Here is a 21,701-nt window from a genome sequence, read left to right on the forward strand (position 1 = left end):
ATATACTCATAATATGTATATGCATGTGTGTATATATATGTTATGTTTGTATTATATATAGATATGTTATAATTCTCGTATAATATTCATAACATGTATATGTGTGTATGTGTATATGTTATGTGTGTGTTGTATTATAGATATAATTCTCATATAATATTCATAACATGTATATGCATGTGTGTATATATATGTTATGTGTGTATTATATATAGATATATGTTATAGTTCTCATATATACTCATAATATGTATATGCATGTGTGTATATATATATGTTATGTGTGTCTTACATATAGATATGTTATAATTCTCGTATAATACTAACTTGTATATGCATGTGTGTGTGTATATGTTATGGGCGTATTATATATAACATATCTATATCTATATAATACACACATAACATATATGTGTGTATTATATTTATGTGTGTGTTATATACACATAGATACCTACTTGTATATAACACACACTAACTCATAACATTGAGTATACACATGCATATAAATGCTTTTTTGTGTCAGGAGCGAGTATTTTATGAGTATATGAGTATTCTATGAGTATTACTTTGCATATACATGTGAGTGAATGGGTGTATGAGTATATAACACACAAATATAATACATGTTATGTGTGTAATATACAGTATATGCTATATATAATGCACACATAACATATATATATACACACATGCATATACCTGTTATATGAATATTATATGAGTATTATTTTGCAAATACATGTGTGTGAATGGGTGTATGAGTATATAACACACATAAATATAATACATGTTATGTGTTATATATATATATATATATATATATATATATATATAATGCACACATAACATATATATAAGGTAAAGGTTAGGTAAAGATTTCCCCCTGACATTAAGTCCAGTCGTGTCCGTTATTCACATGTATGTGAATGGGTGCCAACACACAAATATAATACACACGTATATGTTATGTTTATATTATATATATACACACACACACACAAGCTGTCCCCTGCCACATGTTGCAGTAGCCCAGTCTGTGTATATGTGTTTCATGTGTGTATATTTGTATATATGTGGTTTTGTGCATGCGTTGTAATGTATTTTTTATTTTTTGGCTTTTTATGTTTCTTCCACTGTGTTTTTCAGTGTTTTTATGAGTGATGGTCACTCATTGGCCTGACAGATGTATTGTGTCCAAATTTGGTGTCAATTCACCCTGTGGTTTTTGAGTTATGTTAATCCCACAAATGAACTTTACACATATACATACACACACACACACATATATATCCATAAATACACACACACTCATGCATATGAATGTTATATAAGCATTATATTTGTGTGTGCTATAGACACATGCACCCATTCATACACATGTGCTTGCAATATATGTATATACTGCAAACATACATACACACTACAAATACTTATTATATATATATATATACACACACACACATACTGCAAACCTTTTATTTATATTATATATATATATAAATATACTGTAAACATTAATATATATATACGTCTATATTATATACATATATTAATATATACTGCAGACACACACTCACACATATATACATATTATGTGAATACTATAAACACTTGATTTATATATACCATATATAATATACTATACACACTCATATGTGTGTGTGTGTGTGTGTGTGTGTATATATATTTCTATGACTCAGAGGCTGGGTGGCCATCTGTCAGGCAGATTTGGATGGTGTTCCTCCATGGCAGAATGAGGTTGGACTGGATGGCCTCAGGGGTCTTTCCCGACTCTAGGATTCTGTGATCTGGTTCGAACCTCTGGTTCTATCTAACCATCTCTTTCCACAGAAGTGATGCCATTGTAGGGCATCACGTTCTGCATTGATTCTATGAACTTATCCATCCGGATCCTGACCCATTGGGCAAGAAGTATCGGTTCCTGTTTCATTCCAGGAAGGGAAAAGGTTGCGTCATTAAGGCAGGAGGTAAAGGCAGCTGCCACTGAGCAAATATGTATGTATGTATGTATGTATGTATGCATATGGTTACGGGAGAATCATATCAGGCCTGTGGCAACAGGAGCCAAAACGGAGGCTGGCAGGTCATTCGACTGCAGTCAAAACCATTATCCAGCTGATAAAAAGTTTGAAAACTTTGCATAATTTTTGGCTCCTGTTCCAGACAGAGGACAAAACCCAACAAATAAACAAACCTCTTGAGAGACCATCATTCCCCACTCTCTCTTTTGGGAGAGCAAAGCAGACACTGTCTTTGAAACACAGGAAGAGCCTAGCATTCAGTACTTGGAAACACATGGAAACACACACACACTATCTATCTATCTATCTATCTATCTATCTATCTATCTATCTATACACACACACACACACACACACACACACACTAGCTGTCCCCTGCCATGCATTGCTACTATGGCCCACTATGGTGGTCCTGGGGGTTCTGTGTGGGAGGTTTGGCCCAATTCTATCATTGGTGGGGTTCAGAATGCTCTTTGATTGTAGCTGAACTATAAATCCCAGTAACTACAACTTCCAAATGTCAAGGTCTATTTTCCCCAAACTCCATCTGTGTTCATATTTGGACGTATTGAGTGCTTGTGCCAAGTTTAGTCCAGATCCATCATTGTTTGAGTCCACAGTGCTCTCTGGATGTAGGTGAGCTACAACTCCAAAAACAAAGAACACTGCCCACCAAACCCTTCTACTGTTGTCTATTGTTGTCTGTTGGTCATGGGAGAACTGTGAGCCAAGTTTGGTTCAATTTCACCATTGGTGGAGTTCAGAATGCTCTTTGATTGTAGGTGAACTATAAATCCCAGCAATTACAACTCCTAAATGACAAAATTGATTTTTTTTGAGTGAAGGACATAGATTGGGTTGTTAGGTGTCTTGTGTCCAAACTTGGTGTCAACTCGTCCAGTGGTTTTTGAGTCCTGTTAATCCCACAAACGAACATTACATTTTTATTTATATAGATGTAATATTACTAATAATATTACAATATAATTATATAGTACAATATAGTAATATATAATACTGATATTGTACTATGCTAATAATATTGTGTGTGTGTATGTGTGTGTGTATAAAAGGTAAAGGTAGTCCCCTGACATTAAGTCCAGTCATGTCTGACTCTGGGGTGTGGTGCTCATCTCCATTTCTAAGCCGAAGAGCCAGCGTTGTCCATAGACACCTCCAAGGTCATGTGGTCGGCATGACTGCATGGTGTGTGTGTGTATATATATATACATACATACATCTTGTAAGCCACTCTGAGTCCTTTTCAGGGTGAGAAAGGATCCGTAGGGATACCAAGGTGCTTGTTTATAAAGCTATTGTCCTCCCAACCCTGCTATATGCCTGTGAGACGTGGACTGTCTACAGACATCACATGCAGCTTCTGGAACGTTTCCATCAGCGCTGCCTCCGGAAAATCCTGCAAATCTCCTGGGAAGACAAGCGGACAAACGTCAGCGTGCTGGAAGAAGCAAAGACCACCAGCATTGAAGCGATGGTCCTCCAACATCAACTCCGCTGGGCCGGCCACGTTGTCCGGATGCCTGACCACCGTCTCCCAAAGCAGTTGCTCTACTCCGAACTTAAGAACGGAAAACGGAACGTTGGTGGACAGGAAAAGAGATTGAAAGATGGCCTCAAAGCCAACCTTAAAAACTCTGGCATAGACACTGAGAACTGGGAAGCCCTGGCCGTTGAGCGCTCCAGCTGGAGGTCAGCTGTGACCAGCAGTGCTGCAGAATTTGAGGAGGCATGAGTGGAGGGTGAAAGAGAGAAACGTGCCAGGAGGAAGGCGCGTCAAGCCAACCCCGACCGGGACCGCCTTCCACCTGGAAACCAATGCCCTCACTGCGGAAGAAGATGCAGAGCAAGAATAGGGCTCCACAGCCACATACGGACCCACAAGGAAATCCATAATGGAGGACCATCTTACTCGTCCAACGAGGGATCGCCTAAGTAAGTAAGTAAGTAAATGTCATAAATAAATAAATAGGAAGTAGCAGCCAGCAATGAAAGGACCAAGTCATGGACGTCTGTGGCCCATCCTGTGTTCGGATATCAGCCAGCATGCCAATGCCTTAAATCAAGAAACAGCTTCCTAAGATCTACAGAGATACTCACACCTCAGCAAGCGAGAGTCCAAAAGTGGCAGGCTCAAACCCAGCATCTCAGTCAGTGGCTGAGACCGGATGAGAAACTCCCTCTTGGGCACACTGAAGAGTATTTATATAGATATATATAATATTAACATTTCAATGTTATTATTTCTATATATTATTTAATTGCCCAGTATTTTAAGATGGATAATTAATAATAATAATAATAATAATTATTATTATTATTATTATTATTATTATTATGAAGTATGTGTGTGCCAAGTTCTATCCAGATCCATCAAGCCACGGAGGAGCCTTTCTAATACAAACCAACCAGCAAACATATGTTTACATCCATCCATAGAGCACAGCTCTTGATTTCCTTTAGGACTCGGCGATCGATTGCTCCGGCCTGCCCTCGCTTTCTCAAGCCTAGACCCAGGGCGCCTAGCCGCGCTCCGAGCGCATCGAACTTCGCTTGCTGCTCAGCGGCGGCCAACATGGCGTCGGCTTCCTCCTCCGCTCCGACGGGGCTGGCGGGAGGCCGAGCGCCGCGGCGGACGGCAGGCAACAAGCTCTCGGGACTGCTGGAAGCCGAAGAAGAGGACGAGTTTTACCAGACGACTTATGGCGGCTTTACTGAGGTAAGAGTTGAGGGAGATCGCCAAAGGGGCGTGGCTATGCAAAATGAGGCCTTAGCGACACGGCGATTGGTTAGAATTCAAAAGAAAGGGCGGGGCCACCGAGTTGGATCTGATTAAACCTCGGGGGCGTGGCTTACCCAAGTGGGCGGGGCTCTATTCTGAGCAAGCCCAGCGATTGGCTGAGAGGAAAAGAATGGGCGGGGCTGCAACTTGCAGCTGATCTCATCCTCCTGTTTGCTTCTATTGTGCATCTTATAATAATAATAATAATAATAAATCTATTTAATTGGCCTACCCAACCAGTTTGAAGCATGAATTTTAATCTCAGTCCTGTGTTATTTTAAGATGTATTTTGTAGAAATACATTTTAATTTGCATTTAAAAAAAATAAAACAACTTAAAATATACAATAATAAATAGAAATACATTTAAATATATATGTATGTATTTATTTATATCGTGCTTTATCCTTCCATACAGAGACTTTAAGCAGCTCACAGTCAAAAACATTACAACTCAAAATATACAATAATATATATATATATGTATATGTATTTATTTATTTATATCGCGCTTTATTCTTCCATACGAAGACTTAAAGCGGCTCACAATAAAAAAAATATTACAACTTAAAATATACCATAATAAATAGAAATACATTTTAATATATGTATGTATTTATTTATATCGCACTTTATCCTTCCATACGGAGACTTAAAGTGTTTCACAGTCAAAAACATTACAACTTAAAATATACAATAATATATATATATATATATATCTCGCTTTATCTTATTTATATTCTGCTTTATCAGTCAAAAACATTACAACTTTAAAATATACAATAATAAATAGAAATACGTTTTAATATATATATGTATGTATTTATTTATATTGCGCTTTATCCTTCCATATGGAGACTTAAAGCGGCGCACAATCAAAAACATTACAACTTAAAATATACAATAATTAATAGAAATACATATATATATATATATATATATATCGCGCTTTATCCTTCCATACGGAGACTTAAAGCGTCTCACAATCAAAAACATTACAACTTAAAGTATACAATAATAAATAGAAATACATTTATATATAGATATATAGATATGTGTGTGTGTGTGTTTATTTATTTATTTATATTGCACTTTATCCTTCCATACGGAGACTTAAAGCAGCTCACGGTCAAAAACATTACAACTTAAAATATACAATATATATATATATATATATATTTATATCGCGCTTTATCTTTCCATACGGAGACTTAAAGCGGCTCACAGTCAAAAACATTACAACTATATATATATATATATATATATAATAAAAATACATTTTAATATATGTGTGTATATATGTATTTATTTATATCCTGCTTTATCCTTCCACCCGGAGACTTAAAGCATCTCACAATCAAAAACATAACTTAAAGTATACAATAATGAATAGAACAAACGAACATTACATTTTTATTTATATATTTTATATATTGTACTATATGATGATACCACAATATATATAATACATACCAGTATGTTATACTATTAATATTATATATTATATTGTACCATATCATAAGTTTTAGTATATATAAAAATATTATATATTATATTACAACATTATTAAATTATAGAAGTTTTAGAAGTTCATGTGTTTTAATTATGCCATAATCCCCTCGAGCCATGAGGATAGGCGGATAATAAGTAAAATTATTATTATTATTATTATTATTATTATTATCTAATGGGGGATCAGCAAGGTTTGAGAGGAACTCCATCCCTCACTGCCTAGTTTCCAACAGATCTCATAACCTCTGAGGATGCCTGCCATAGGTGTGGGCGAAACGTCGGGAGAGAATGCTGCCCAGAAACCTCACATAAATCCAACTCCATCCCTGCTTAGCCATACTCTTGGGTTCCCTGCAGGAATCCGGTGACGACGAATACAAGGGTGATCAGTCCGACAGTGACGATGAAGTGGATTCGGATTTCGACATCGACGAAGGGGACGAGCCCAACAGCGACCAGGACGACGACGAGCCCAAAAGGAAGCGCCGAGTGGTGACCAAGGCCTACAGGGTGAGACAGATGTGGATCAACCCAAATATGGATGGGTAACTTGCATGTTTTTACAGTCATTTGCTTGGCTTTCCAGTAGAGTAGGAGCAACGGAAGTATTCCAGAGGAGATTTCAAAGCCTAGGCAAGCTCTTTGAGCTGCTCCTCATAGGGCTTGTTCTCCAGACCCATGATCCTTTGAGTCGCCCTCCTCTGGACACATTCCATCTTGTCAATATCATTCTTCAATTGTGGTGCCCAGAATGGGACACAATATTCCAGGTGTGGTCTAACCAAGGCAGAATAGAGCATGGTGAGCATGACTTCCCTGGATTCTAGACACTATAGAGGCCCAAATCTTGTTGCCTTTTTTTGCCACCGCATCACATTGTTGGCTCAGGTTTAACTTGCTATCCATGTGGACTCAAAGATCTTTTTCACACGTCCTGCTCTTGAGGGAATATGCCTATTAGTTTCCCATCTTTGAATCTTTGCTAGGAACCCATCAAAAGCTTGAGGCCTAAGAAGCCGGAGGTGCCTGCCAGCAGCTCCCAGAAAGTCCGGGAGGAAAGAGCGACTCCGGCGGAGCAAGACGATGCCGTCGACAGTAAGTGGCTTTCCTATTTTGGGATTTGGGGAGGAAAGAAAGAAGAAAGGAAAGGGAGAAATACAAATAAGTAAATAAAGCTGACATGGGGAGCTCACTCATGTGCATGTCTCTGCCCGATCCTGTCTCGTTCTGTGATGCAGGCCGGAAGCACATGCGCCAGTCCACCACGGAACACACCCGTCAGACTTTCCTCCGGGTCCAGGAGCGGCAAGTGCAGTCCAAGCGCAAGAAGGGAAGCGCGGCCCCCAGCTACGAGCGACCCCTGACCCAGGAAGAGCTGCTGAAAGAGGCCAAGATCACAGAGGAGTTCAACCTGCGCTCGCTGGGTGAGTTTGGGGGGCTTTGCCATCCCTCTCCTCGGGATTAAACTTGTTGACCGAAAGGTTGCAGGTTCAAATCTGTGGAGCAGGGTGAGCTCCCGCTGTTAGCCCCAGCTTCTGCCAACCTAGCAGTTCAAAAACATGCCAATGTGAGTAGATCAATATGTACCGCTTCTGCAGGAAGGTAGGGCGCTCCATGCAGTCATGCCGGCCACATGACTTAGGAGGTGTCTATGGACAACATCGGCTCTTCAGCTTAAAAAGGGAGAATAGCACCAGAGTCGGACTCGACTGGACTTAATGTCAGGGGAAAACCTTTATTTATTTGTTTATTTATTTATTTACAGTATTTATATTCCATCATTCTCACCCCGCAGGGGACTCAGGGCGGATCACAATGCACATATACATGGCAAACATTCAATGCCATTTAGACCTGCAACATATATAGACAGACTCAGAAGCTATTTAACTTTCCAGCTTCATGAGGGTGTAGCGAGGGAGAGAGACTATTTCTTTACTTAAGAGAAACCTCTTTGCTCTTATAATGGTTCAGTTTCTTCTTTTATATTAGCTGTGACTTTCTGTGTGCTGTTTAACCTTTGTACAGACACTGAGACACACTTCTGTATAACAAAGTAACACAGTTTATTTATAACTTCTGGCTCCAACGCTTGTGGTTACGTTTGTGTTTTGTTGCAATCTTGAGGCTTACAGTCAGTACAATATACTTGGTTTACTTTTCTGAAATAGGCTTTCAATGTTTCACATTCACAAACATGTTACTTGCTTTACACACTCTTGACTGAAATTATTTTCTGACTAAAGTCAGGAGCTTACTCCAACTCATGACCTCCCCTCCTTTCACTGGCAGGTAGAGACATTTGCATTTCAACTGGCATTTGCCTTTCGTCTTTCTCTTTCTTGCAGAGACCTACGAGCGCTTGGAGGCCGACAAGAAGAGACAAGTGCAGAAGAAGCGCAAGTGTGTGGGGCCCACCATCCGCTACTATTCGGGGACCATGCCCCTCATCACCGACCTCGGCTGCAAGGAAGAGACTGTGGACGTGGAGGGGTAAGTAAATGTGCCAAGAAACAGATATAAAAGCCAATTGGATCCTAGGCAGCATCATTAGGATAGTGCTTTGATCAAGGGACATCGTAGTCCCACTCTCTTCTGCTTTGGTCAGACCTCACCTGGAATAACCCTGTGGCCATCTGTCAGGAGTGCTTGGATTGTGTCTTTCTGTCTGGCAGAAGGGGGTTAGACTGGGGTTCTCTTCCACCTCTAGGATTCTATGATTATTTTTGTTGTTGTTGTTGTTAAGCAGAGGCATGGTGGCCATCTGTCAGGAGGGCTTTGATTGTGCTTTTCCTGCTCTTCCAACTATGATTTTATTATTCTATTCTTCTTATTACTATCATCATCATCATCATCATCATGGAGTCCCCGGTGGTGCAGTGGGTTAAACCCCTGTGCCGGCAAGACTTACAGGTCGCAGGTTCAAATCCGGGGAGAGGCGGATGAGCTCCCTCTTTCAGCTCCAGCTCTCCATGCGGGGACATGAGAGAAGCCTCCCACAAGGATGGTAAAAATATCAAAACATCCAGTCATCCCCTGGGCAACATCCTTGCAGACGACCAATTCTCTCACACCAGAAGCGACTTGCAGTTTCTCAGGACGCTTCTGACACGACAAAAAAAAATCACCATCATCAATATAAGCAGAGGCTGAATGGCCATCTGCCAGGAGGGTTTGGATTGTGCTTTTCCTGCTCTTCCAACTCTAATTTTATTATTTTATTATTATTATCATCATCATCATCATCATCATTATTATTATAAGCAGAAACTGAATGGCAATCTGTCAGGAGGGTTTGGATTGTGCTTTTCCTGCTCTTCCAACTCTAGGATTTTATGATATTGTCATTATTATTATTATTATTATTATTAGCAGAGGCCGAAAGGCCATCTGCCAGGAGGGTTTGGGTTGTGCTTTTCCTGCTCTTCCAACTGTAGGATTATTTGATATTGTTATTATGATGATGATTATTATTATCATTATTATTATAAGCAGAAACTGAATGGCAGTCTGTCAGGAGGGTTTGGATTGTGCTTTTCCTGCTCTTCCAACTCTAGGATTATTTGATATTATTATTATCATCATCATTATTATTATTATTAGCAGAATGGCCATCTGCCAGGAGAGTTTGGGTTGTGCTTTTTCAGCTCTTCCAACTCTAGGATTATTTGATATTATTATTATTATTATTATTATTATTATTATTATTATTATTAGCAGAATGGCCATCTGCCAGAAGGGTTTGGATTGTGCCTTTCTTGCTCTTCCAACTCTAGGATTTTTTGATATTATTATTATTATTATTATTATCATCATCATTATTATTATTATAAGCAGAATGGTCATCTGCCAGGAGGGTTTGGATTGTGCCTTTCTTGCTTTTCCAACTCTAGGATTTTTTGATATTGTTATTATTATTATTATTAATATCATCATTATCATTATTATACGCGGAATGGATGTCTGCCAGGAGGGTTTGGGTTGTGCTTTTTCAGCTCTTCCAACTCTAGGATTATTTGATATTATTATTATTATTATTATTATTATTATTAGCGGAATGGCCGTCTGCCAGGAAGGTTTGGGTTGTGCTTTTTCAGCTCTTCCAACTCTAGGATTATTTGATATAATAATAATAATAATAATAATAATAATAATAATAATAATGTATCATCAATATTATTATAAGCAGAATGTCCATCTGCCAGGAGGGTTTGGATTGTGCTTTTCCTGCTCTTCCAACTCTAGGATTTTATGATTCAGAGGCTGGGTGGCCATCTGTCAGGAGGGTTTAGATTGTTGGACTGGATATCCTTTGGAGGCACCTTCCAACTCTTAAGATGATTGTTGGTGGACTCTGTTGTTTTGGGGGTGGAAGTTCAATAAATGTCGTCAGTAACTAATCAATTATATTGACCCCTCCCGTCCCTTGCCTCGTTCTCAGCCTGGACCAGGAATCCCAGCCCGGCGCCCCCCTGGAGACCCCCCCGCACCCACCCGCCAAGTGTTCGCGCACCTTCGTCACCTTCAGCGACGACGAGACCTTTGAGCGCATCTTCCCCAAGTCGCGCTCCCCCAAGCTGCCCGTCAAGGAGATCTGCCCCGTCACCCACAAGACCGCCATCTACCGTGACCCCATCACCGACATCCCGTACTCCAATATCCGGGCTTTCAAGATCATCCGGGAGGCCTACAAGAAGTACATCACGGCACACGGCTTGCCCAACGCTGCTGCCGCCGCCGCCGCTTCGATGGGCAGTGGGTCGGTCGCAGCCGAGTCTGGTGTCCGAGCCACGAGGCAGAAAATCATCATCAAGCAGAGCGTCCCCGCCACTTAGGATCCTCCTTACAGACTTTCCCCTCTTTATGCTGTGTTGATACCTGCAAAAGTTGGCCGATATCTCATTCCAGGCATGGATGGATGGAATCCGTCATGTCCGCCAAGTTTCCAGATTCCGTCAAAAGTCTGAAAAGGGATTTTCCTGTTTTGTTTGACGAACCGAGTTTGGATGGATGCGCAGTGTTGTGTTCCAAATCCTGTGTGCTAGTTGATAAATAAATATTTTACTTTCCCGTTCAAAATGCATTATTTTTATTATTATTATTATTATTATTGCTAAGTAAGAGCTCTATTATTATTATTATTATTATTATTACCACTGCTAAGCTAGGGCAGGATGACCATCTGTTGGGAGGGCTTTGATTGTGCTTTTCCTCCATGGCAGAATGGGGCTGGACTGGATGGCCCATGGGGTCTGTTCCAACCCTAAGATTCTATTATTATTATTATTGCTAAGTAAGAGCTCTAGTATTATTATTATTATTATTATTATTATTATTATTATTATTATTATTGCTAAGTAAGAGCTCTATTATTATTATCATTGCCACTGCTAAGCTAGGGCTGTATGACCATCTGTTGGGAGGGCTTTGATTGTGCTTTTCCTTCATGGCAGAATGGGGTTGGACTGGATGGCCCATGGGGTCTGTTCCAACCCTAGGATTCCATTATTATTAATAATAATATTATTATTGCTAAGTAAGAGCTCTATTATTATTATTATTATTATTATTATTATTATTATTATTATTATTATTATTCCGGTTGCTTCTGGGTTGAGAGAATCGGCCGTCTACGAAGACGTTGCCCAGGGGACGCCCGGATGTCTTGCAATCCTGCGAGGAGGCTTCTCTCATGTCCCCCATGGGGCCCATGGGGTCTGTTCAACCCTAGGATTCTATTATTATTGTTGTTGTTGTTGTTGTTGCCACTGCTAAGTAAGGGCTGGATGACCATCTGTTGGGAGGGCTTTGATTGTGCTTTTCCCCCATGGCAGAATGGGGTTGGACTGGATGGCCCATGGTGTCCGTTCCAACCTTAGCATTCTATTATTATTATTATTATTATTATTATTATTATTATTATCATTATTATTATTATTATTGCTCATCAAGGGCTGTATGACATCTGTTGGGAGGGCTTTGATTGTGCTTTTCCTCCATGGCAGAATGGGGTTGGACTGGATGGCCCATGGGGTCTGTTCCAACCCTAGGATTCTATTATTATTATTATTATTATTATTATTATTGCTCATCAAGGGCTGTATGACATCTGTTGGGAGGGCTTTGATTGTGCTTTTCCTCCATGGCAGAATGTGGATGGACTGGATGGCCCATGGGGTCAGTTACAACCCTAGGATTCTATTATTATTATTATTATTATTATTATTATTATTATTATTATTACCACTGCTAAGCTAGGGCTATATCACCATCTGTTGGGAGGGCTTTGATTGTGCTTTTCCTCCATGGCAGCATTCTGAACTCCACCAACGATGGAATCGAACCAAACTTGGCACACAGAACTCCCATGACCAGCAGAAAATATTGGAAAGGTTTGGTGGGCATTGACCTTGAGTTTGGGAGTTGTAGTTCACCTACATGCAAAGAGCACGGTGGACTCAAACAATGATGGATCTGGACCAAACTTGGCACGAATACTCAATATGCCCAAATGTTAAAACTGGTGGTGTTTGGGGAAAAGAGACCTTGACATTTGGGGTTTGCAGTTGCTGGGATTTATAGCTCACCTACAATATCAAAGAGCATTCTGAACTCCACCAACGATGGAATTGAACCAAACTTGGCACACAGAACACCCATGACCAGCAGAAAATACTGGAAGGGTTTGGTGGGCATTGATTTTGAGTTTGGGAGTTGTAGTTCACCTACATCCAAAGAGCACTGAACCCAGCTGACGACGGATCTGGGCCAAACTTGGCACACTTTGGACGATGAGTCCCAAACTCCCCAATCCTATAATGTCGCGTTCTCCTCCCATAAAAGTAACTTGTCCAAGTTGTGACAATGTCCACCAGGGGGCAGCATCATACTGGATGAGAGAATGATGCCAGGATCTGGCCAAAACAAAGCTTTTTTTCGTAGCCCATTCAGGTTCATATTTTTGGGTTCCAGAGCATGAACAGAGTGCCTCCTTCAAACTAAGTAAACCCTTCCCAGCAACTACAACCCCCAAATATCAAGGCCTATTTTCCCCAAACTTTACCAGTGTTCACATTTGGGCATATTGAGTATTGGTTCCAAGTTCAGCCCACATCCATCATTGTTTGAGTCCACAGCGCTCTCTGGATGTAGGTGAACTACAACTCCCACATTCAAGATCATATAGGTGAACTATAACTCCCAAACTCAAGGTCAATGCCCACCAAACCCTTCCAGTATTTATTGGTGATCATGGGATCTCTGTGTGCCAAGATTGATTCAATTCCATCTTTGGTGGAGTTCAAAATTGCAGGTGAACTATGAATCCCAGCAACTACAACTCCCAAATGTCAAGGTCTGTTTTCCCCAAACTCCACCAGTGTTCACATTTGGGCATATTGAGTATTGGTTCCAAGTTCGGCCCACATCCATCATTGTTTGAGTCCACAGCGCTCTCTGGATGTAGGTGAACTACAATTCCCACATTCAAGATCAATGCCAACCAAACCCTTTCCAGCAACTACAACCCCCAAATATCAAGGTCTATTTTCCCAAACTTGACCAGTGTTCACATTTGGGCATTTTGAGTATCCGTACCAAGTTTGGTCTTGATCCATCATTGTTTGAGTCCACAATGCTCTCTGGATGGAGGTGAACTAGAACTCCCAAACTCAAGGTCAATGTCATCAAACCCTTCCAGTATTTATTGGTGATCATGGAATCTCTGTGTGCCAAGTTTGGTTCAATTCCATCTTTGGTGTTCAAAATGCTCTTTGAGTGTAGGCGAACTATAAATCCCAGCAACTACAACTCCCAAATGTCAAGGTCTGTTTACCCCACCTCCACCAGTGTTCACATTTGGGCATATTGAGTATCTGTACCAAGTTTGGTCCACATCCATCATTGTTTGAGTCCACAGTGCTCTCTGGATGTAGGTGAACAACAACTCCAAATCTCAAGGTCAGTGCCCACCAAACCTTTCCAGTATTTTCTGCTGGTTATGGGAGTTCTATGTGCTAAATTTGGTTCAATCCCATTGCTGGTGGAGTTCAGAATGCTCTTTGATTGCAGATGAACTATAAATCCCAGCAACTACAACTCCCAAATGTCAAGGTCTGTTTTCCCCAAACTCCACCAATTTGGGTATATTGAGTATCTGTACCAAGTTTGGTCCACATCCATCATTGTTTGTGTCCTCAGTGCTCTCTGGATGTAGGTGAACTACAACTCCAAAGGTCAGTGCCCACCAAGGCCTTCCAGTATTTTCTGGTGGTCAAACTTTACCAGTGTTCACATTTGGGTATATTGCGTATCTGTACCAAATTTGGTCCAGATCCATCAATTTTGTGTGTCCTCAGTGCTCTGTGGTTGTAGGTGAACTACAACTTTCAAATTCCAGATCAATGCCCACCAAACCCTTCCCAGAAACTACAACTCCCAAATGCCAAGGTCTATTTCCCCAAACTTTACCAGGGTTCACATTTGGGCATACTGAGTATCTGTGCCAAGTTTGATCCAGATCCATAATTGATCCATAATTGTTTGTGTCCTTCGTGCTCTGTGGTTGTAGGTGAACTATAACTCCCAAACTCAAGGTCAGTGCCCACCAAACCCTTCCAGTATTTATTGGTGATCATGGGATCTCTGTGTGCCAAGTTTGGTTCAATTCCATCTTTGGAGGAGTTCAGAATGCTCTTTGATTGCAGGTGAACTATACATCCCAGCAACTTCAACTCCCAAATGTCAAGGTAAATGCCCACCAAACCCTTTCCAGCAACTACAACACCCAAATGTCAAGGTCTATATTCCCCATACTTTACCAGTGTTCATATTTGGGCATATTGAGTATTGGTTCCAAGTTTGGTCCACATCCAACATTGTTTGAGTGGTCAGCGCTCTGTGGTTGTAAGGGAACTACAACTCCCAAACTCAAGGTCAATGCCCACCAAACCTTTCCAGTATTTTCTGCTGGTTATGAGAGTTCTATGTGCTAAGTTTGGTTCAATCCCATCGCTGGTGGAGTTCAGAATGCTCTTTGATTGCAGATGAACTATAAACCCCAGCAACTACAACTCCCAAATGTCAAGGTCTGTTTTCCCCAAACTCCACCAATTTGGGTATATTGAGTATCCGTACCAAGTTTGGTCCACATCCATCATTGTTTGAGTCCACAGTGCTCTCTGGATGTAGGTGAACTACAACTCTCAAACTCAAGGTCAGTGCCCACAAGGCCTTCCAGTATTTTCTGGTGGTCATGGCAGTTTGGTTCAATCCCATCACTTGTGGAGTTCAGAATGCTCTTTGATTGTAGGCGAACTATAAATCCCAGCAACTGCAACCCCCAAATATCAAGGTCTATTTCCCCCAAACTTTACCAGTGTTTACATTTGGGCATATTGAGTATTTGTGCCAAGTTTGATCCAGATCCATAATTGATCCATAATTGTTTGTGTCCTTAGTGCTCTGTGGTTGTAGGTGAACTACAACTCACAAACTCAAGGTCAATGCCCACCAAACCTTTCCAGTATTTTCTGCTGGTTATGGGAGTTCTATGTGCCAAGTTTGGTTGAATTCCATCTTTGGAGGAGTTCAGAATGCTCTTTGATTGCAGGTGAACTATAGATCCCAGTAACATAGATCTAGTAAGCCTCTCCCGGGCAGCATCTCAATGCCAACCTGGTCCTGTTTGGGTTGGCAGTGTCCATCTGTGGCCGCTGGAGGCTTGATGGAGGCCCTGGCAGACGGTCTGCCGGGTGATTGATAACGGAGGCTGTCTCTCTCTCTCCCTCCCTCCCTGCCTGTCTGCCTGCCCGGCTGGGAAGCTAAAATAATAAAATGCTGATCTCACACCCTTCGCCGGCTGCTGGCCGTGCCGCCGTTCGCCCTGCCCTCTGGGTCCACACACTGGAGGGAAGAGGCCCAGGAACACAGACCGGCAACGGTAAGACCCTTCACACCCTTGCCTCCATTGACCGGCCCAACGATGGGCTTGCATGGCATGCATCAACTAGGACGGCAACATCCAAAATGCGTTGTTTATGTCTCTGGAATGGAAGATGCTGTGTAATTGTGACACCTTTCAGAGGGCAAACCGTCTCGGAAGAGTCCCGGCAGAGGAAAACCATATAAAAATACCCATAATTTGATAGGTTTGGGGTTTTGGTTTGTTTTTTTGAGAAAAACTGCAAGTCGCTTCTGATGTGAGAGAATGGGCCGTCTGCAAGGACGTTGCCCAGGGGACGTTGCCTGGGTGTTTCGATGTCTGACCATCCTTGCCCGGATTTTTTGATGTTTGACCATCTTTGTGGGAGGCTTCTCACATGTCCCCGCATGGGGAGCTGGAGCTGACAGAGGGAACTCACCAGCGCTCTCCCCAGATTTGAACCTCTGACCTGTCGGCCTTCAGCCCTGTAATAATAAATAATAAATAAATAAGACGATAATACGATAATAAAAGCTTCTCTCAAGTCCCTGCATGGGGAGCTGGAGCTGACAGAGGGAGCTCACCCGCGGTCTCCCCGGATTTGAACCTCTGACCTGTCGGCCTTCATCCCTGTAATAATAAATAATAAATAAATAAGACGTTAATACGATAATAAAGGCTTCTCTCAAGTCCCCGCATGGGGAGCTGGAGCTGACAGAGGGAGCTCACCCGTGCTCTCCCTGGATTTGAATCTCTGACCTGTCGGCAAAAGGGTTTAACCCATGGTGTCATCGGGCACTCCGATATAGTAGTAATAATAAATAATAAATCAATAAGACGATAATAAAGGCCTTTCTCAAGTCCCCGCACAGGGAGCTGGAACTGACAGAGGGAGCTCACCTGCGCTCTCCCCAGATTTGAAACTCTGACTTGTCGGCCTTCAGTCCTACTAGCACAAGGGTTTGACCCATTTTCTCACCAGGCACTCCAATATAGTAGTAATAATAAATAATAAATCAATAAGACAATAATAAAGGCTTATCTCAAGTCCCCGCATGGGGAGCTGGAGCTGACAGAGGGAGCTCACCTGCGCTCTCCCCGGATTTGAATCTCTGACCTGTCGGCCTTCAGCCCTGTAATAAAAAATAAAAAATAAATAAGACGATAATACGATAATAAAGACTTCTCTCAAGTCCCCGCACAGGGAGCTGGAGCTGACAGAGGGAGCTCATCCACACTTTCCCTGGATTCGAACCTCTGACTTGTTGGCCTTCAGTCCTACCGGCACAAGGGTTTGACCCACTGCGCCACCGGCCACCCCATTATAGTAGTAATAATATATAATAAATAAATAAGACAATAATAAGGGCTTCTCTCAAGTCCCCGCATGGAGAGCTGGAGCTGACAGAGAGAGCTCACCTGCGCTCTCCCCGGATTTGAATCTCTGACCTGTTGGCAAAAGGGTTTAACCCATTGTGTCACCGGGCACTCCGATATAGTAGTAATAATAAATAATAAATAAATAGGATGATAATAAAGGCTTCTCTCAAGTCCCTGCTTGAGGAGCTGGAGGTGACAGAGGGAGCTTACCCACTCTCTCCCCGGATTTGAATCTCTGACCTGTCGGCCTTCAGTCCTACCGGCACAAGGGTTTGACCCACTGCGACACTGGGGTTTTATTGGGACAATGAATTCTATGAGCAGAAAGATGGAGAAGGTAATGGGGAGCCCTCTCAGCTCGGTCATAGCCATTTTTGACATGGAACGGTTTGGAAAACAAGCCATGCAAACAACAACCAAAAGACCACAATATGGTTCAGATATGTGGATGACGCCTTCACCATTTGGAACCATGGAGGAGAAGAACTCAACAAGTTCCTGGAGCACCTCAACAGGAGAAGAAGAACTCAACAAGGTCCTGGAGCAGCTCAACTGAAGAACAAGCACTCAACAAGGTCCTGGAGCACCTCAACTGGAGAAGAAGAACTCAACAAGGTCCTGGAGCACTTCGAATGAGAAGAAGAATTCAACAAGGTCCTGGAGCACCTCAACTGGAGAAGAAGAACTCAACAAGGTCCTGGAACACCTCGACTGGAGAAGAACTCAACAAGGTCCTGGAGCAGCTCAACTGGAGAAGAAGAACTCAACAAGGTCCTGGAGCACTTCGAATGAGAAGAAGAATTCAACAAGGTCCTGGAGCACCTCAACTGGAGAAGAAGAACTCAACAAGGTCCTGGAGCAGCTCAACTAGAAAAGAAGAACTCAACAAGGTCCTGGAGCAGCTCAACTGGAGAAGAAGATCTCAATAAGGTCCTGGACCACATCAACAGCATCCAGCCAAACAGCCAACTCACTACGGATAAACAAAGGGAAACTGCCATTTCTAAATGTTCTAGTCATCCGTAAACCCAAACAATTGGGCAACACGGTTGACTGAAAACCTACACACATGGATAGATACCCACACGAAAACTCCAACCATCACCTAAATCAAGAAAGAAGCACAATGAAAACCCTGGCAGAAGAATCTGCGAAGCCCACCTCGTCGTCACCTAACATTTGAGGTGCTCCAGGATCTTGTTGAGGTGCTCCAGAACCTTGTTGAGTTCTTCTCCAGTTGAGGTGCTCCAGGACCTTGTTGAGTTCTTCTTCTCCAGTTGAGGTTCTCTAGGACCTTGTTGAGTTCTTCTTCTCCAATTGAGCTGCTCCAGGACCTTTTTGAATTTTTCTTCTCCAGTTGTGGTGGTCCTGGACCTTGCTGAGTTCTTCTCCTCCAGTTAGGTCCTCCAGGACCTTGTTGAGTCCTTCTTCCCCAGTTCAGCTGCTCCAGGACCTTGTTGAGTTCTTCTCCAAATGAGGTGCTCCAGGAACTTGTTGAGTTTTTCTTCTCCAATTGAGGTGCTCCAGGAACTTTTTCGAGTTCTTCTTCTCCACTTGAGGTGCTCCAGCACCTTGTTGAGTTCTTCTCCAGTTGAGCTGCTCCATGACCTTGCTGAGTCTTCTCCAGTTGAGTTGCTCCAGGACCTTGTTGAGTTCTTACTCTCCAGTTGAGGTGCTCCAGGATCTTGTTGAGTTCTTCTCCAGTTGAGTTGCTCCATGACCTTGCTGAGTTCTTCTCTAGTAGAGCTGCTCCATGGCCTTGTTGAGTTCTTCTTCTCCAATTGAGGTGCTCTAGGACCTTGCTGAGTTCTTCTTCTCCAGTTGAGTTGCTCCAGGACCTTGCTGAGTTCTTCTCCAGTAGAGCTGCTCCCGGACCTTGTTGAGTTCTTCTTCTCCAATTGAGGTGCTTCAGGACCTTGTTGAGCTCTTCTTCTCTAGTAGAGCTGCTCCAGGACCTTGTTGAGTTCTTCTTCTCCAGTTGAGATACTCCAGGACCTTGTTGAGTTTTTCTCCAGTTGAGCTGCTCCATGACCTTGCTGAGTTCTTTTCTAGTAGAGCTGCTCCATGACCTTGTTGAGCTTTTCTTCTCCAGTTGAGATGCTCCAGGACCTTGTTGAGTTCTTCTCTAGTAGAGCTGCTCCATGACCTTGTTGAGCTTTTCTTCTCCAGTTGAGATGCTCCAGGACCTTGTTGAGTTTTTCTCCAGTTGAGCTGCTCCATGACCTTGCTGAGTTCTTCTCTAGTAGAGCTGCTCCAGGACCTTGTTGAGTTCTTCTTCTCCAGTTGAGCTGCTCCATGACCTTGCTGAGTTCTTCTCTAGTAGAACTGCTCCATGATCTTGTTGAGCTTTTCTTCTCCAGTTGAGATGCTCCAGGACCTTGTTGAGTTTTTCTCCAGTTGAGCTGCTCCATGACCTTGCTGAGTTCTTCTCTAGTAGAGCTGCTCCAGGACCTTGTTGAGTTCTTCTTCTCCAGTTGAGCTGCTCCAGGACCTTCTTGAGATCTTCTCCAGTTGACGTGCTCCAGGACCATGTTGAGTTCTTCTTCTCCAGTTGAGGTGCTCCAGGAGCGTATTGAGTTCTTCTTCTCCATTTCTGTTGTTGTTTCCATGGCTTGTTTTCCAAAATGTTCCATGTCGATATTGGCTATGACTGAGCAGATAGAGCAGGACGGATGGAGAGATGGTAGCCGCCCCGATGTATTGATTACATTATGCAAGGCGGATGCATCGTCCAAAGGGAGCCGGGACTGTACCCTTCCAGCTCAACGGAAAGGAAACCTCTCTGCAATTTGCAAACCATGAGGGGAAAGGTCTCCCTGCCAGAGGGCCATTCCTGCAATCCCCTTGGACGGATTGGGTTTCTCTTGAGGATATACAAGGAAATCTAATGGCAAACCCCACTTAAGGAGAGACCCACTTGGTTTTGTGTTTCCGAAGACTTTCATGGCCGGAATCACTGGGTTGCTGTGAGTTTTCTGGGCTGTTTAGTCATGTTCCAGAAGCATTATCTCCTGACGTTTCGCCCACATCTACGGCAGGCATCCTCAGAGGTTGTGAGGTTGTTCTGTCCTTCCTCTCTCCTTTCTACTTTTTCTCTCTTCCTTCCTGCTCTCCTTCTTTTTCCTTTCTTCCTTCCTTCTTTTCTTCCCCCCTCCCTCCCTCCTCCTATCTTCTTATTCATTCCTTCCTCCATCCTTTTCCTTCCTTCTCTCCCTTCCTCCTTCTTTTTCCTCCCTCCCACCATTCTTTCCTTCCTTCCTCCCTCCCTCCTTTTTTCTTCCTTCCTTTACCCTTCCTTTCTTCCTGTCTTCCCTCCTTCCTTCCTCCCTTCCTTCTCCTCCCTCTCTCCTTCCTTATCTCCTTCCTTTTCCTCCCTCCCTCCTTTCCTCCTTCCTTCTTTCCTTCCTGTCTTCCCTCCCTCCTTCTTCCCTCTTTCATTTCCTCCTTCCTTCCTTCTCTACTTCCTTTTTGCCCTTCCTTAGTTCCTTCCTTCTCTCCTTCCTTTTCCTTCCTGTCTTCCCTCCTCCCTCCCTTCTTCCTTTTTCTCCTTCCTATCTCCCTCCTTTCTTCCTATTCCTTCCTTCCTCCGTCCTTTTCCTTCCTTCTCTTCCTTCCTCCTTTTTTCTCTCTCCATTCCTCCTTCCCTCCTTTTTTCCTTCCTTCCTTTTCCTTTCCTTTCTTCCTGTCTTCCCTCCTTCCTTTCTTCTCAACTTCCTTTTCCTCCCTCCTCCCTTCTTCCTATTCATCCCTTCCTCCCTCCTTTTCGTTCCTTCCTACTCTTCCTCCCTCCCTTCCTTTTCCCCCCTCCCTCCCTTCTTTCCTTCCTGTCTTCCCTCCTTCCCTCTTCCATTTCCTCCTTCCTTCCTTCCTTCTCTACTTCTTTTTCCACCTTCCTTAGTTCCTTCCTTCCTTCTTTCTCTCCTTCCTTTTACTTTCTGTCTTCCCTCCCCCTTTTCCTCCTTCCTTTCTCCCTCCCTCTTCCCTTCTTCCTATTCATCCCTTCCTCCCTCCATTCCTCCCTCCCTCCCTCCCTCCCTCCCTTC

At 42.7% G+C, this 21,701-nt stretch overlaps 2 protein-coding genes across 2 annotated transcripts in view; both read left to right on the forward strand.

The window, feature by feature from the left end:
• The first annotated feature begins 4,592 nt into the window (after positions 1 to 4,592).
• On the forward strand, positions 4,593 to 11,435 carry VPS72 (vacuolar protein sorting 72 homolog). The gene is made up of 6 exons (XM_060758007.2): positions 4,593 to 4,782; positions 6,714 to 6,866; positions 7,343 to 7,451; positions 7,595 to 7,780; positions 8,705 to 8,849; positions 10,798 to 11,435. The coding sequence occupies exons 1-6, from the start codon at positions 4,639 to 4,641 to the stop codon at positions 11,189 to 11,191; spliced, it is 1,131 nt and encodes a 376-aa protein (XP_060613990.2). The 5' UTR covers positions 4,593 to 4,638; the 3' UTR covers positions 11,192 to 11,435.
• Positions 11,436 to 16,190: 4,755 nt separating this feature from the next.
• The window catches only part of TMOD4 (tropomodulin 4), a 38,107-nt gene continuing 32,596 nt past the window's right edge, over positions 16,191 to 21,701 (forward strand). Inside the window, exon 1 of the mRNA XM_060758006.2 lies at positions 16,191 to 16,296. The gene's annotated coding sequence lies outside the window, so the exon portion shown is untranslated. The remainder of the gene's footprint in view (positions 16,297 to 21,701) is intronic.

The sequence above is a fragment of the Anolis sagrei genome, chromosome 12 (genome assembly GCF_037176765.1).
Source record: "Anolis sagrei isolate rAnoSag1 chromosome 12, rAnoSag1.mat, whole genome shotgun sequence".
Lineage (NCBI taxonomy): Eukaryota > Metazoa > Chordata > Lepidosauria > Squamata > Dactyloidae > Anolis > Anolis sagrei.

Excerpts from the sequence above, each read along its gene's own strand:
- VPS72 (XM_060758007.2), top strand. The coding sequence starts at position 4,639 with ATGGCGTCGGCTTCCTCCTCCGCTCCGACGGGGCTGGCGGGAGGCCGA. Across the intron at positions 4,783-6,713 it reads CTTATGGCGGCTTTACTGAG|GAATCCGGTGACGACGAATA; the intron begins GTAAGAGTTGAG and ends GGTTCCCTGCAG. Across the intron at positions 7,781-8,704 it reads GTTCAACCTGCGCTCGCTGG|AGACCTACGAGCGCTTGGAG; the intron begins GTGAGTTTGGGG and ends TCTTTCTTGCAG.